The sequence below is a fragment of the Stenella coeruleoalba genome (assembly GCF_951394435.1).
Source record: "Stenella coeruleoalba genome assembly, chromosome: 1".
Lineage (NCBI taxonomy): Eukaryota > Metazoa > Chordata > Mammalia > Artiodactyla > Delphinidae > Stenella > Stenella coeruleoalba.
Window position 1 is genome coordinate 117,623,513 of NC_137169.1, and position 14,384 is coordinate 117,637,896.

The 14,384-nt window shown below is 40.5% G+C and overlaps 1 protein-coding gene across 3 annotated transcripts in view; it reads left to right on the top strand.

The window, feature by feature from the left end:
• Positions 1-14,384, top strand: part of DDR2 (discoidin domain receptor tyrosine kinase 2) — a 161,013-nt gene that overhangs the window by 121,722 nt on the left and 24,907 nt on the right. For all 3 annotated transcript variants that reach the window (XM_079916251.1, XM_079916250.1, XM_079916249.1), the window contains 6 exons: positions 1,355-1,457; positions 2,942-3,173; positions 3,487-3,634; positions 4,025-4,130; positions 8,135-8,318; positions 13,516-13,759. In XM_079916251.1, the coding sequence (XP_079772377.1) occupies positions 1,355-1,457; positions 2,942-3,173; positions 3,487-3,634; positions 4,025-4,130; positions 8,135-8,318; positions 13,516-13,759 (1,017 nt within the window). The remainder of the gene's footprint in view (positions 1-1,354; positions 1,458-2,941; positions 3,174-3,486; positions 3,635-4,024; positions 4,131-8,134; positions 8,319-13,515; positions 13,760-14,384) is intronic.

The window sequence follows — 14,384 nt, forward strand, 5'->3', positions numbered from 1 at the left end:
AGATGTTTGAAATTGTTTCACATCTTACTAATGTTCTGCTTTTTGTTTATTGATTTATTGACTGATTCTCTTTTCGTTCATTGTTTCATTTTGGATAGTTTCTATAGTTGTCTTTATGTTCCTATTTTTTTTCCTCCAATATGTAATCTGCTTTTAATCCCATACAGTGTATTTCATCTCACACATTCAAGTTTTATCTCTAGAAATTTGACTTACCTCTTTTCTCTATCCTCTATAGCTCCCCTTATATTTCTGAACATATGCAACACAGTTATAATTATTTTGGTGTTCTTCTTTTCTAATTTAACTTCTATATTAATTCTGAATCAGTTTCAAGTGATTTATTTATTTTTCTTATTATAGGTTCTATCTCTCTGCTTCTCTTAAAGGCTGGTATTATTATTATTATTTTTTTTTTTGGCATGGGACATATCTGTACTAAAAAATTATTCATTGTTATTTAAATTTAGCCAGGGATCCTGTATTTTATCGGCAATCCTATGTCCTGAGAGCTCTAGTCCCCTTGACCTCTACAGACTCTTACCTTTGTCTTCTGAGCTCAGGGAATTCTCCAGCCTCTGCCGGAGTTTTCACTCACTGTGCTACAGCCTGGACGTTCTCTCATGGAAGTAAGCTTTTGCAGTTGTAGGCTTCATCTTCTTTGTTTCCTGTCTCTCAGGGATTGCTGCCCTTTGTTGTCTGATATTCATTATGTTGAAATCCAATTTTTCATATACTATTCCCGTTTTCTGGTTGTTTCACCCAGGAGAATAAATCTGGTCTTTATTACTCTATCTTGGATGGAGGAGGAAGTCCAATTCCAGAGGTTATTATTTTTAGCCAGAGTCTAAAACATGGCACCAATGGGGGCCAAAGCTGAGTGTTCAGTACCTTTATAGGAGAGGGTTTTTTTTAGCTCTGCTCCATAGTTTCATGAAATCAGCTATCTAGGAAAAGAAAATGCTATGGATCATAAAAGGTACCTTGTGATTATGAGGACGGCTCACCACTGTTGGGAAACTGATTAGAAATGCATGTCTGCTAATAAGGAAATGGGGATGGGCCATAGAGTTATTACCAAATAAAAGAATAAATCAGCACATAACAGTATTGTCAGAGTTTGGACCAAAAGATAAAGTTAGCTGAGGTTCAAATGCTTGGAAAATTGAACACTAATAAGTTTGGAGGCAGGGCCAGGAAGAAAAGGCTGAGAGAGTCATAGCGGTCAAACTGGGGTCATAGAGGGGCCTAGTCCCTCTTTCCTGTCTAATAATCAATTGCATTCTAGCTGGGGGTCTCTGAAAATAAAATAAAAGGATTTCCTCTCTCTTCTCTTTGGTTTCTCTTGGTTCAGCCATATGCCGCTATCCTCTGGGCATGTCGGGAGGCCACATTCCAGATGAAGACATCACAGCTTCCAGTCAGTGGTCAGAGTCCACAGCTGCCAAATATGGAAGGTGAGAATGGATGCCTCAAGAACACCCGAGTTCTGGGTTGGACAGAATTACTGACTCAAGGTCTAAGGAAGAAGCGTGGTACTTGGTGGGAGCTGGTGGGAATGGGGGAAGGACATCAAAGTGGACCTGCTCTGCATGTTTTCAGGTAGAGAATTTGGGGCCCGGCAACACGTGCTGGTCTAGCAACCTCACCCTAACCACAGGGGCCCTAGAGCCACACCACCCACAGCAGATCGGCTTATTGATATGCAGTGCACTTTATCTTACGTTCTCACCATGAGCTACTGCAGGAAGTCGACTACAGTGGTACCTATGAAAAAATGCAGATTAGGTAGGTCACTGAGAGTTAGGAGACATGGCCCTCTTCTCAGTGGGTGTTTGTGAAACATCAATCACAGTGCAAGGCATCAAGGCCTTAAATAGACATTGAGGCATCCAACAAATTCTTCCCTCCTCTCAAGGATACCTCACATAGAAGGGCCACCCTCATCCATAAACAGAGTATGTTGGGTTTCTTGTGGTCTAATATCGGGGGTCCTTTAAAGCAGTAAACTATTGCTTGTCAAAAATTATTGTCAAAAACTATTCAGCTTGTTAAGAAGTAACCTTCTTCCTGGAATCTAGTTCTTTTGGTGTAAAGCATTGATTTCTGTTAAAATGGAATCATCCATAGGAAAAGCAACCCTGTAAACCTTCTCCATGATTTCTGTCTTAGTGTATGCAAGATTAGAGTGATGTTTGGTGGGGTTGGAAGGGAGCAACAATGAGCAGGTGCCTTCTCTGTGAGAGAAGGCACATTCCAGGGAAGAGGGAAAGGGGTAAGAGGGTCCCAAAATAAGCCTTATAATGATTTCACAGTTTTGTTTGTGGGTAGCTCAGCCTGGAGGTAGTAAAATGAAACCGGATTATTTACTATTCCCTGACATACTCTTACCCCTCACTTTCACCATAGGTTTCCATGGCTTTTTGCTGAGCTGCCATGCTCACCCTGCTGGTTAAAATTCCACTACATTACACAACCCACACTGCAGGTCTTATGATTCCTCCCTCCCCACTCTTATAACTTGATATCCAGGCAAGGAGTGGTTAGCCTTGTTATGCTGAGACTGAAAATGGGGGCTGGGGGTGAGGGTGGTAAAATAACTCAGTGGGGAATAGAGGGTAGGAAGGGTTTCACTGCATGGGACCTCCCTTGAGATCACTAAATCAGGATGGGAAATAAAGGCTCCATGTCATCTGAAGGCTTCTAGCTCCCTGGTGGTGACTGTCTTTCTGGGTTTCATGGTGCCCCAGGAAGAGGGAACTGACCACAAGTGGGTACTGTGGTGACAGTCAGACTGGTAGGGAGAGCCCAAAAAGTCCATCTGGACTGGACTCCCAGCCTGCTGTCTCTCTTCAGCACTGGGCAGCTGCTTGCTGGGGACTGGTAAATAACTCTGTGGTTTCGTGGTTCCTTCCTCTACCCCCAACCCTCGTCAACCAAGGCTGGACTCAGAAGAAGGGGACGGAGCCTGGTGTCCTGAGATTCCAGTGGAACCTGATGACCTGAAGGAGTTTCTTCAGATTGACTTGCACACCCTGCACTTTATCACTCTGGTGGGGACCCAGGGGCGCCATGCAGGGGGCCATGGCATTGAGTTTGCCCCCATGTACAAGATCAATTACAGTCGGGATGGCACTCGCTGGATCTCTTGGCGGAACCGGCATGGGAAACAGGTGAGAAGAAGACACATTCAGACCCTGGGATGTCTGGGACCATATTTTGACTTGGGCTAGAAGAGGAAGTACACAGGTTGTCTATGTAGGTATGTGTGTCTGCAGACCTGGGATGCCCTTGTAAATGTGTGACCCAAGATGAAGGAGGGTGGGGTGGGGGGCACACATAGGGATATCAAGGCTGCTGAGTGGATACATTCTGCTCCTTGAATTAAAAGGAGAGGTTCCATCAAAGAGATTATGACTTGGGGAATGAAGAAGGGTCAGCATAACTTCATAGCATCTTCTCACTCTTTCTTTTATCTCTTCTCAGGTGCTGGATGGAAATAGTAACCCCTATGACATTTTCCTAAAGGACTTGGAGCCACCCATTGTGGCCAGATTTGTCCGCTTTATCCCAGTCACTGATCACTCCATGAATGTGTGCATGAGGGTGGAGCTTTATGGCTGTGTCTGGCTAGGTAGGTCTCTAGAGAGAGCGTGTAGACCTTATTAAAAACCCCGGCCCCTGGGAAATAAAGGCAATCAAATCAGAAAGAGGAATTACTTTCACCAAGAATTTCACTGGAATTACTAATCACCAAGAAGTGATCCCTTTTGGTTAGAGTAAAGAAAGGAATATTATTCATCCACCCAGGACTTGGTGCCCCACACCTGGCATACTGCATTCCAAGTCACTTTGCTGACTGCTGCTGAGGAGTACTCCCTGTGTGCCCAGATTGAGTCCTAGGTGGACACATTGCTCAAGATCGCAGTCTTGAAGCCTCAGGTAGTTCCCTGGGATAGTTGTTCTGAGCAGCAGGTGCATCTCCTTCCCAAAGGCACTGACACGTCTGTGTTTCCTTTGGCAGATGGCTTGGTGTCTTATAATGCTCCAGCTGGACAGCAGTTTGTACTACCAGGAGGCTCCATCATTTATCTGAACGATTCTGTCTATGATGGGGCCGTTGGGTACAGGTAAATTCTGTATTGTTCTGGGAACAATAATCAATGACTCAATCAGTCAACTAGCCAATGTTTATTTAGCCCTTATACTAGGCATTGTGAGATAAATTTAGACGAAGTAAAATATGTAGTCTTTATTTGGAAGGAACTAAGAGCCTAGTTTGGGAAGACAAAGTAATCAGAAGGAAAACAACAAATTATACAAAGTAAGGGCTAAACTTTGTGGTATGGCTCTAAGTACGGTAGCCATAATTTTTGACCCTCAAAACAAGATGTGTGGTCTGACAAAAATAATAGCCTACTTATGGAAACAAAGGGACAGAAGATTTGAAGTTACAAGTATAATAAACTGGACAGGTAAAGTTCAGAAAGAATGAACCCCAGAAATGTAAATGCTTTAGAAATTGTGAAAAGAAGGAGACTATTAAGGCTTACAATAGACAAGAAAAGATTCTAGGATGAGATGATAATTGGAGCAGAGGAGGTAGGTAGAGGGGAGCAGAAGAAGGGAATCAGGGATGAGGACCAGAATGGCCTGACTATAGCAAAAGCTAGAACTGGGAACAGCAGAAGGGCCAATGGATACATGAAATGAACCAAGGGAGGGCCATGGTGAAGTATGTTCAGATACAGAATGAACTTAGGGTTGGATAAGAGATGTTCCCACCTATCCCAATTCACTCCAAGTCTTGCCGTTCTTCTTCTACCCCACTTCAACACTTTTCTCTCTTAGGTTAATCTTTGTCTGCAAAGATTGAGCCTGGCAGAGAAGTTAGACCATAGTGAAGTCCACACCAGATGGTGGAGGTTGCTGGTGGTTGAGAGAGAGATTATTGAGTCTCAGGAAGAGGAGTGTGGAATTACAGCACTTCCATTGTCTTGGGTGTGAAGAATAAACTGCTGCCCTCCAGCTTCCATGCCTTGTGTGAAGCTTCCATGCCCCACTCATCCAGTCTTCTATTACTAATCACTTCCTCTCCATCTGCTTAGTCACTGTTCTTCCCCTTTTACATAATCTGTCTTGGCATCATTTCACTTAGCCACACCCAACTGCCATCAACTCAAGGCACAGAGGAAATCAGAGGTCAATTGAATTCAGTTTAGTTTAGTGAGTGTTTGCTAATCAACTGTTACTATGTGCAAGGAATTTGGTAGGGATTCAAATATAATAAAGTCATTGGTCCTACCTTTAAGAAGCTCACAGTTAGGAATGGGGACTAAACCAGGATATAAATTACTATGATACAAGCATAGGATTAAGAGATACACAATGAGTGCTTTGGGATTCAAAGAAACAAGGAAGCTATAGAAGGAAAATAGAGCATTGGGAGTGAAAACACCTGGATTCATGTCATAAAATTATTTCTGTTTGCTATGAGGCTGAAGTGATAAAAAAAAAGTATATAAGGAAATCATTTTGTAGAGATAATGTGCTATATACATGTAAGTTATTATCTGATTGGAGGACCAGTTAAAACATAATAGAATAGAGGAAATCTGAAATGACCCCAAAGGATGGGTAGAACTTTCACAGGCAAAGAATCTTGAAATGGCATTTTAGGCAGAGGGAATACCATGATGACAAAAGAATCATGGTTGTAAAATTTAGGGGAATGTCTGGGAAAGATCAGCAGTTTAGTTAACCATGGGCCATATTTATGTAGCAAGGCAGTAGATTAGAAGCATAGCAAGGCGGATTTTGTCATATTTTGGAGGAACTTGAATGTCAGGGCCAGGAAGAAGAGGGGAGGAGGAGTTGTTCTTTACCAACATCATCAACGCAATGTGTCACTGAAGGTTTTTAAAGCTGGGGAAGAGCATGATGGGAGCTGTGCTTCAGACAGATTAATCAAGCTGCATTCAAAGGTTAGATCTGAATAGGAAGGGAGGAGATGAGGGGGACATTTTCTAATTCCAAATTCTGTCAGATGAAAAGAATTAACGACCCAGGCCATAATGCTGACTGTGGGAATGGGAATGAGAAAGATACTCATTTAGGGAATATTTGTAGTCTGATTGGATACAGGGGGCAAGACAGTAATGTGAGAAAAAGAGTTAGATGAAACAATAGTCTAAAACAATGGAGACAACATTTATTCATTCAACAAACATATTTTGAATGCTTATCATGTGCCAGGGACTCTTAGTGGATATGGAAGAGAAGTATAACTGACAGAATTGGGAAACCTAGGTGAAAGACTTAGTTTAGAAAGGGAAGATGATGGATTCAGCTTGGAATATAAGTTCAAGGGACTGACAGGACATTCAAATAGAGAAATAAGGCAGGTAACTGGAAATATGCCTCTGGATGAACCCCAGAGGAAAGATAACAAAATAATCACAGAGATTTAGACACAGCCAGCTTCCACCTAATAATTGAGGTCATGAGCTATCTAGCTGGGGGGTGGCTAAGTGATGAGATACAGAGTTACCTAATTCGAGCTCTCAGGAAATAAATAGTCATAGTAGCAAAAGTTACTTATTTAAATTTTTAAAAAATTCTAAAAGTAATATATACTGTTGTAGAAATTCTAACAATTCTAAAGTATATGAAGTAAACAGGGAAAGTTTCTTTCCTTATTGATTAAATTTTGATGAAAGAGAAATTGAATAAGCATTCCTTCTAATTTGTACTGCTTTTCTGAAGACTTTCATGGGGATTTATTTTTCTGGGGATAATGGGAAATATATTCATTGCAAGTAAACTTATGTTCTCCTAGCCTTCTGATCTGTAGAGAGAAGAAAAAGATGGCAAAACCTTGGAAGGGAGATCCAGGCTCTGGTCACTGTGGATAAGGCCAGTCAAATTTTATAATTTGCCAAACATTTTTCAATGAACAAATATATTTAAAAATGTACCTGTAAGGCTGGCATAATCACTCTTAATCCTTTTTTTTTTTTTGGTAATTCACAAATTTTACATAACATTGGTCTGCCTATAACCTCATGGGTCATATAGATTATTGCTTGAGTGTGAATATCCCAATCTCTTCATTTGGGAGACTCTTGACATATCTTCCAGAGCTCGAGGAGAGAGAAGTTCCACACGATGGGTTCTTGTTCTGTCCCTCCATAAACAGAAGGAAGGAGGTCTCTTTATGTTCTTCACATAGTCAAATTAACATCAATACACATCCATCCCACCCAGCAGTCAGGCTTCTGGCAAACTCAACCATTCAAACAGAGCCTTACACTCGGAAGTGAAAAGGGTGCCAAGCTAGAAAATAAAACGAAATCCAGTGCCTGAGACTCTCATGTGGTCCATGCATTTTACTCCATGAGTAAATTCTTCAAATATAATTCTTCAAATGTATTTAAATTTACTCCATGAGTAAATTTAAATGTATTCTTCAAATGTAATTAAAGTTAAATGTAAATCAGTATTTAAATTTGTTAGAAGTTACTTTTTCCCCCTTTTGTTCGATATCGAATCAAGTTGTTGGAGATGTGGGGTAGAAGAAGGCATGACTGGCTTCCCTGGATTTGATTCACTGAACAATGACAACATGCAGTCAAAGTAGAGTCAGAAAAGTTTCCAACCAGCTCTGGGACCATTTATTTAGCGATGAGCAAGTGCCACCATCTGCTGTAGTATTTGTTCTATGCATTCATTCATTTACTCCTTAATGGATGAATTAGTCAAATGCATTTGATAATATTGAATCATTATATAAAGACTTGTTAAGTATATAAGAACAGGTAAGGATACAATAGATCATAGAAAGCTTTTCATATAAAATGATTTTAAAAAGGTGTTTCAAAGCTTTGCTATTATAGAGTTAAGCATCAAATAGTTTGTAAAATTCATTTATATGAAATTCTTAGTTCTCCACTGATGCAGGATAAATGAGTCAGTACTACAAAATATATTGGATTTTTCATAATTCTTCAACCTCCGAGATAATCAGCTCTTACAAAACCTGGGGTGAAGAAACTGGGTAAAAGCTCTTCCATGAATATGTAATTAACTCCAGGTTCCTCTCTCCCTTTTCCTTCTCCTCTTTTGGCTTGAGCAGCATGACTGAAGGGCTGGGCCAATTGACCGATGGGGTGTCTGGCCTGGATGATTTCACCCAGACCCATGAGTACCATGTGTGGCCAGGCTATGACTACGTGGGCTGGAGAAATGAGAGTGCCACCAATGGTTACATCGAGATCATGTTTGAGTTTGACCGCATCAGGAATTTTACTACTATGAAGGTCAGTGGAGTTAGGCGTAGAAGCCAAAATCATGGTGTAGGGAAAAAGCATGCTGGAAAGAACCCTAGGGTGGTACCAGCAGAAGGGCATTCAAGCACATATTCTGCTGCTAACTAGCTGCATGCATTTCTTGAGTCACTTCATCTGTCTGGGCTTGTTTCTTCATTTGTAAATAAGGATGTTAGATTAGGTCACTGTTTCACAATGTATTTGGCTGTTGTTGTTGTCTCAACACCAGAGTGGACATATCCGTTATGCAAAGTGGGCACAGTGTCTGGGACCCACGATACTTGTAAGGCCCATGGAAATGGGCCTTTAACTTCTTTTACTGTCAGAATAAAAGAAAAGAGCCTTAACGTTGAAAGTTTTTACCTTTTTAACAAAACAGTTGTAAAATATAACTTTAACATATTTTCTGTGGAGGGAGTGGCCCACAAAGGCAGTAGTGATGAGGGCCCTTGGAAGTCATTCCATGGCCCCACCCAGCCCTCTGCAGGGAGGGGACACACTCTTACCAGTAAGCGTGTCTCATTGCAGCTCTGATTCTCAATGGAAGAAGAAGGAGCTTTGTATTTTGAACCACTTCCCATCCCTGAGTGTTTCCTCCATGCCCACAGCACTAAGAAATCACGACAGAAGATCCCATACTGTTCTGTTCCCAGAGTTCTTTGTTTCCTATCTATTATCATTTATCTGTCTATGTGTCTGGTTCTCTTACTAGACCTCAAGCTCCTTCTCAGACTCTGCTTTCTGGTCTTTGTACCCAAGCGTCTGACACTTAATATATACAGGCTCAATAAATGTTTGCAAGTGAACAAATGATATACTTTATTGCCTACTCTAGCCATTTATGGTTATAAATATCTCTGCCACCTGGGGTAGAAGGAGGAGGAGATATGATGAACATCAGTAAGACACTGAGAATATAATAGTATTTTCCTAACTATAAACAGAAACTTGAAGAAGGACTGGGGCCAGGCAGGAGGAATCACTGTGACTCCTGGCTGGGCCACCATCCGGATTCTAGACCTCAGGCCCAGGGTTTCAGTTTGTCTTCTCTGTGGGACCTCCGTGACTCTTTGCCCAGTCAGAAGAGTTGGTTATCCAATGAGTGAGATTCAAGGGTGAAATGAGGTGGTTTTTCTAAGGCCTCAAATGTAAATTATTAGGTTTTTGGGTTTGTTTTTTCTGAAACACCATCACCCAGAAATCTGTATTAAAATGCAAGTATTTTACCTCAGGGAGAGTAAAACAATAAAAAAAAATTAATGTCTTAAATGCAATAGCAGAAGTTATTTTATCAGTTAACTATTACAGAGTAGTTAAGAGTGAGTAGGTAAATTTCATTGAGTACTTGGATGGAAGCTGAAAGACCTGGGAGAAGCCCAGACTGGGTGTGCTCTGGAGAGAGGTAAGTGCAGACCATGAGAAGAACTGGAGGGGGGGACTTAAGGCATGATTTCCATTTTCTCTGGGGTAGGGCCTTTCAGGAGAGCCTACCCTGGATGTAAGGGTTGAGGACCTTTCCGTTGGTATGGTGAGTTTCCTGATACTTAGCTCAAATGATAGTTTTTCCTTTTTTCTTACTCAATCCCAAGTATGTTTCAGAGAGAAAGGAATGGAAGAAAAGTCCATGCAAAAAGTGACCAGATTAGACGTTAAACCTGAATTCTAGGTTCTGGGGGTAAAGAGATGAATAAGAAATGGTCCCTACCTTGGGGCAATTTGCAGTTCAGTGGGGGAAGACACTATTTATTTGCAAAAGAAGGTATGTAGAATGACATGGGGACACTGAAGAAGGGAAACTGTATCATTCCCAATAAATAAAAATTTGTTATTCTTGGCACAAACCTGGAGTCAAAAAGAAAATGCATGTCTACTATATCACTCTCACTTGTTAAGATGATCATATCTCCTAGTTGGATTAATAGCTATTAGTTAAGTGATGAGAACAGAAGGATCAACACATACCCAATCTGCCAGTGTGTTGCTCAAAATGGCTCTTGGGAAGTTGTAAAATGTGTGTGAAATCATGTGTTAACACATTATTCTTTACAGGTTTATGGGGGGGTGGAGGGAAATATGCCCAGTAACAAGACTATGTATGCTTCAAGGAAAAATTTATTTGTATTGCTGAATAATGTGTATACCCAATATGTACCTATGAACATGTGTATCAATTCATTATAGATCATTGGGAGAATTTCTAGTCACAAAAATAATAAAATGTATTTTAAAGTCCCCATAAAGTTATAATATTTGCTCAATTGACTTTGATCTTCCTGAGTCCCCAGGAGCTCCTGTTTAACTAGTTTATCACAGATCAAAATTATTCAAAAGCATATGTCTGCATTTAGAAGGTGCCAGAAACCTCTCAGGAGCTGACTCAGAGCTAGTCTTCTCAGGACTAGCAGGCCAAGCAGGTGTCTACCATATTTTAATTTTTCTGAGACAAATGAAAAGTAAAAGACGACTTTCAGGTCACTGAAGTCTTCTAGAGAGTAGTTTTTTACTTCTTAGGCAAAGTACTGCGTATTTCCCTCCCTGCTCTGATTATAGATAAAATACAGCATTTAAAAGAAAATCAACAACCCAATCCAAAAATGGGCAGAAGACCTAAATAGACATTTCTCCAAAGAAGATATACAGACTGCCAACAAACACATGAAAGAATGCTCAACATCATTAATCATTAGAGAAATGCAAATCAAAATTACAATGAGATATCATCTCACACCAGTCAGAATGGCCATCATCAAAAAATCTAGAAACAATAAATGCTGGAGAGGGTGTGGAGAAAAGGGAACCCTCTTGCACTGTTGGTGGGAATGTAAATTGATACAGCCACTGTGGAGAACAGTATGGAGGTTCCTTAAAAAGCTACAAATAGAACTACCATATGACCCAGCAGTCCCACTACTGGGCATATACCCTGAGAAAACCAAAATTCAAAAAGAGTCATGTACCAAAATGTTCATTGCAGCTCTATTTACAATAGCCTGGAGATGGAAACAACCTAAGTGTCCATCATCGGATGAATGGATAAAGAAAATGTGGCACATATATACAATGGAATATTACTCAGCCATAAAAAGAAACGAAATTGAGCTATTTGTAATGAGGTGGATAGACCTAGAGTCTGTCATACAGAGTGAAGTAAGTCAGAAAGAGAAAGACAAATACCATAAACTAGCACATATATATGGAATTTCAGAAAAAAAAAACTGTCATGAAGAACCTAGGGGTAAGACAGGAATAAAGACACAGACCTACTAGAGAATGGACTTGAGGATATGGGGAAGGGGAAGGGTAAGCTGTGACAAAGCGAGAGAGAGGCATGGACATATATACACTACCAAACGTAAGGTAGATAGCTTGTGGGAAGCAGCCGCATAGCACAGGGAGATCAGCTCGGTGCTTTGTGACCGCCTGGAGGGGTGGGATAGGGAGGGTGGGAGGGAGGGAGACGCAAGAGGGAAGAGATATGGGAACATATGTATATGTATAAGTGATTCACTTTGTTATAAGGCAGAAACTAACATACCATTGTAAAGCAGTTATACTCCAATAAAAACAAAACAAAACAAATAAAAAAAAGAAAATCAAATCCACAAAGCATTTAGAAAATGAAAAAATTACATATATCAAAACAAATGGGATACATATAAAACCACACAGAATAAAATTCATGGTACTGAATACATTCTTTATTATTTTTTTAAATCTTTATTGTAGTGTAATTGCTTCACAATACTGTGTTAGTTTCTGTTGTACAACAAAGTGAATCAGCCATATGCATACATATATCCCCATATCCCCTCCCTCTTTAGCCTCGCTCCCACCCTCCCTATCCCACCTCTCTAGGTCATTGCAAAGCACTGAGCTGATCTCCCTGTGCTATGCTGCTGCTTCCCACTAGCTGTCTATTTTACATTCGGTAGTGTATATATGTCGATGCTACTCTCACTTTGCCCCCGCTTCCCCCTCCCCCGCCCCCATGTCCTCAAGTCCATTCTCTATGTCTACATCTTTATTCCTGCCCTGCCACTAGGTCCATCAGTCTAACATCAAAGATAAATGCATAAACCAATTAATTAAAGTCAGAAAACTATAGAAATGATCATAAATCCAAGACATTATTTTTGGAAAAATAGAAAAAATTTTACTATACAAATCAAGAAAAAATAAATTGAAAGAGATTCTGAAACATATATATTTATATATAAATGCATTTTAAAATATATTCTATTTATTATATAAATATGTTAAGTCCACAGGAGAATGAAATCCTATGCTATTTACTTGCATTCTAGAAGGATTCCCAAAACATCTGTAGGAAAGATTATTACCTTCCCCACAGGCTACTTATCCAACACTTTGCAGATTTCAAAACATCTGAAAAATGTATTGAAGCTGTAGTTGGTATTTCTTTGATTTTGTTCTTAGCCTTGTTCCATTTACTTGTGTTCAATAAACTAGAACTGTTAATTCATCCCAAGGAAGGTACAACAAAAAAGCTACCTTCCTAAAGGCCTTCTTTTCTCATCTCAGAAAATATCTATGAGGAAGATTTGAGGCTCTCATCAGAATGGCTTTACCTAAGCTGAATTTAATTAAGAGAGATAATTAAGTTTTGTGTCTCTGGCTGACAAATGCTAATACCCGGCAATGGAAATGAGATTTCTAAAGAGAAAGATGAAATTATATTGGATTGTGTATTATTTCAGGTTTCTCATCGAAACCTGCTGAAAGAAGTGGACTGGCTTTGGAATGTACATAGGAGAAAGTAGTTCAGAATAGCTCCATTCTGGGCAGATAGCAACCGTGATTGAGAGGACTGGAGTGGTTGGGTTATAGAGCAGAGAGAGTTCAGGGCAAGGAAGGAACTGAGAGGATGTTGGTCCAGCCCTCATTTAACAGATAAGGACGCTGCTCCCAGCAGCATGCAGTGAGGTAGCCAGAGGAGCACAATTGCAAAGAGGTGACTGGGGTAGCAGCCCAGGTTTTATAAGGTATCACTGCCACTGTGAGATTCCTAGAAGGGAAAAACGCAAGACTGCAGAGCACCGATTATTCACCAAGGGTGGTGCTCAGAGAAATTTGGCAGGTCTAAGATCTTACTGGGTTAGGTTGCAGTGTGTCCCTAGTGCCACCCAACAGGGTCACCCTGTCACTCACATGCCTCTTTCTCTGCCAGGTCCACTGCAACAACATGTTTGCCAAAGGTGTGAAGATTTTTAAGGAGGTACAGTGCTACTTTCGCTCTGAAGCCAATGAATGGGAACCTAACGCTGTCTCCTTCCCCCTTGTCCTGGATGACGTCAACCCCAGTGCTCGGTTCGTCACGGTGCCCCTCCACCACCGCATGGCCAGTGCCATCAAGTGCCAATACCATTTTGCTGACACCTGGATGATGTTCAGTGAGATCACCTTCCAATCAGGTTGGGAGCTCGGGGGCCCCTTAGGGAACTGGGAGCAGGGTGGTGAAGGAGGAAGGCAGTGTCCAGAGCTTCTCACTGGCGGGTGTCTGAAAGGAGGACGGTTGTACAGGTGGCTTCTCATGGGTAGATAGAGGGACTCTTTTCTGCGACTAGTGTAGTTGTGGAAGGGTAGGGATGAGGATGTAGAAGTGGACAGAATGTTTACTTGGCTCTCACACATATTTGTCTAAAAGAGATGTAAGATAAAGGATTAAAGAAAATGAGTACAATGTGTTAAAACCTTTATGTAAATCAAGCCAGTTAAGAGGAAGGGCACCTAAACATTATTAAAATATTTAAATGAAGATGTCTAAATAAAAGTGAAGAGAACAATGAACCCCCATCCATCACCTAGCTTTACTAACCATTGATTTTTTTTTTGTCATGCTTGTTTCCTTTATCCCTCCCTTTTTGGTATAGTATTTTGAAGCAAATCTGAGACGTTATTTGATTTCACTACTAAAATTTTAGAATACACCTGAGAAAATAACATTACCTTCATAATAATGCCATTATTACATCCAACAAATTTATTAGTAAATAATTCCTTAATATAATATAATAGCCAGTCCACATTCAAGTATCC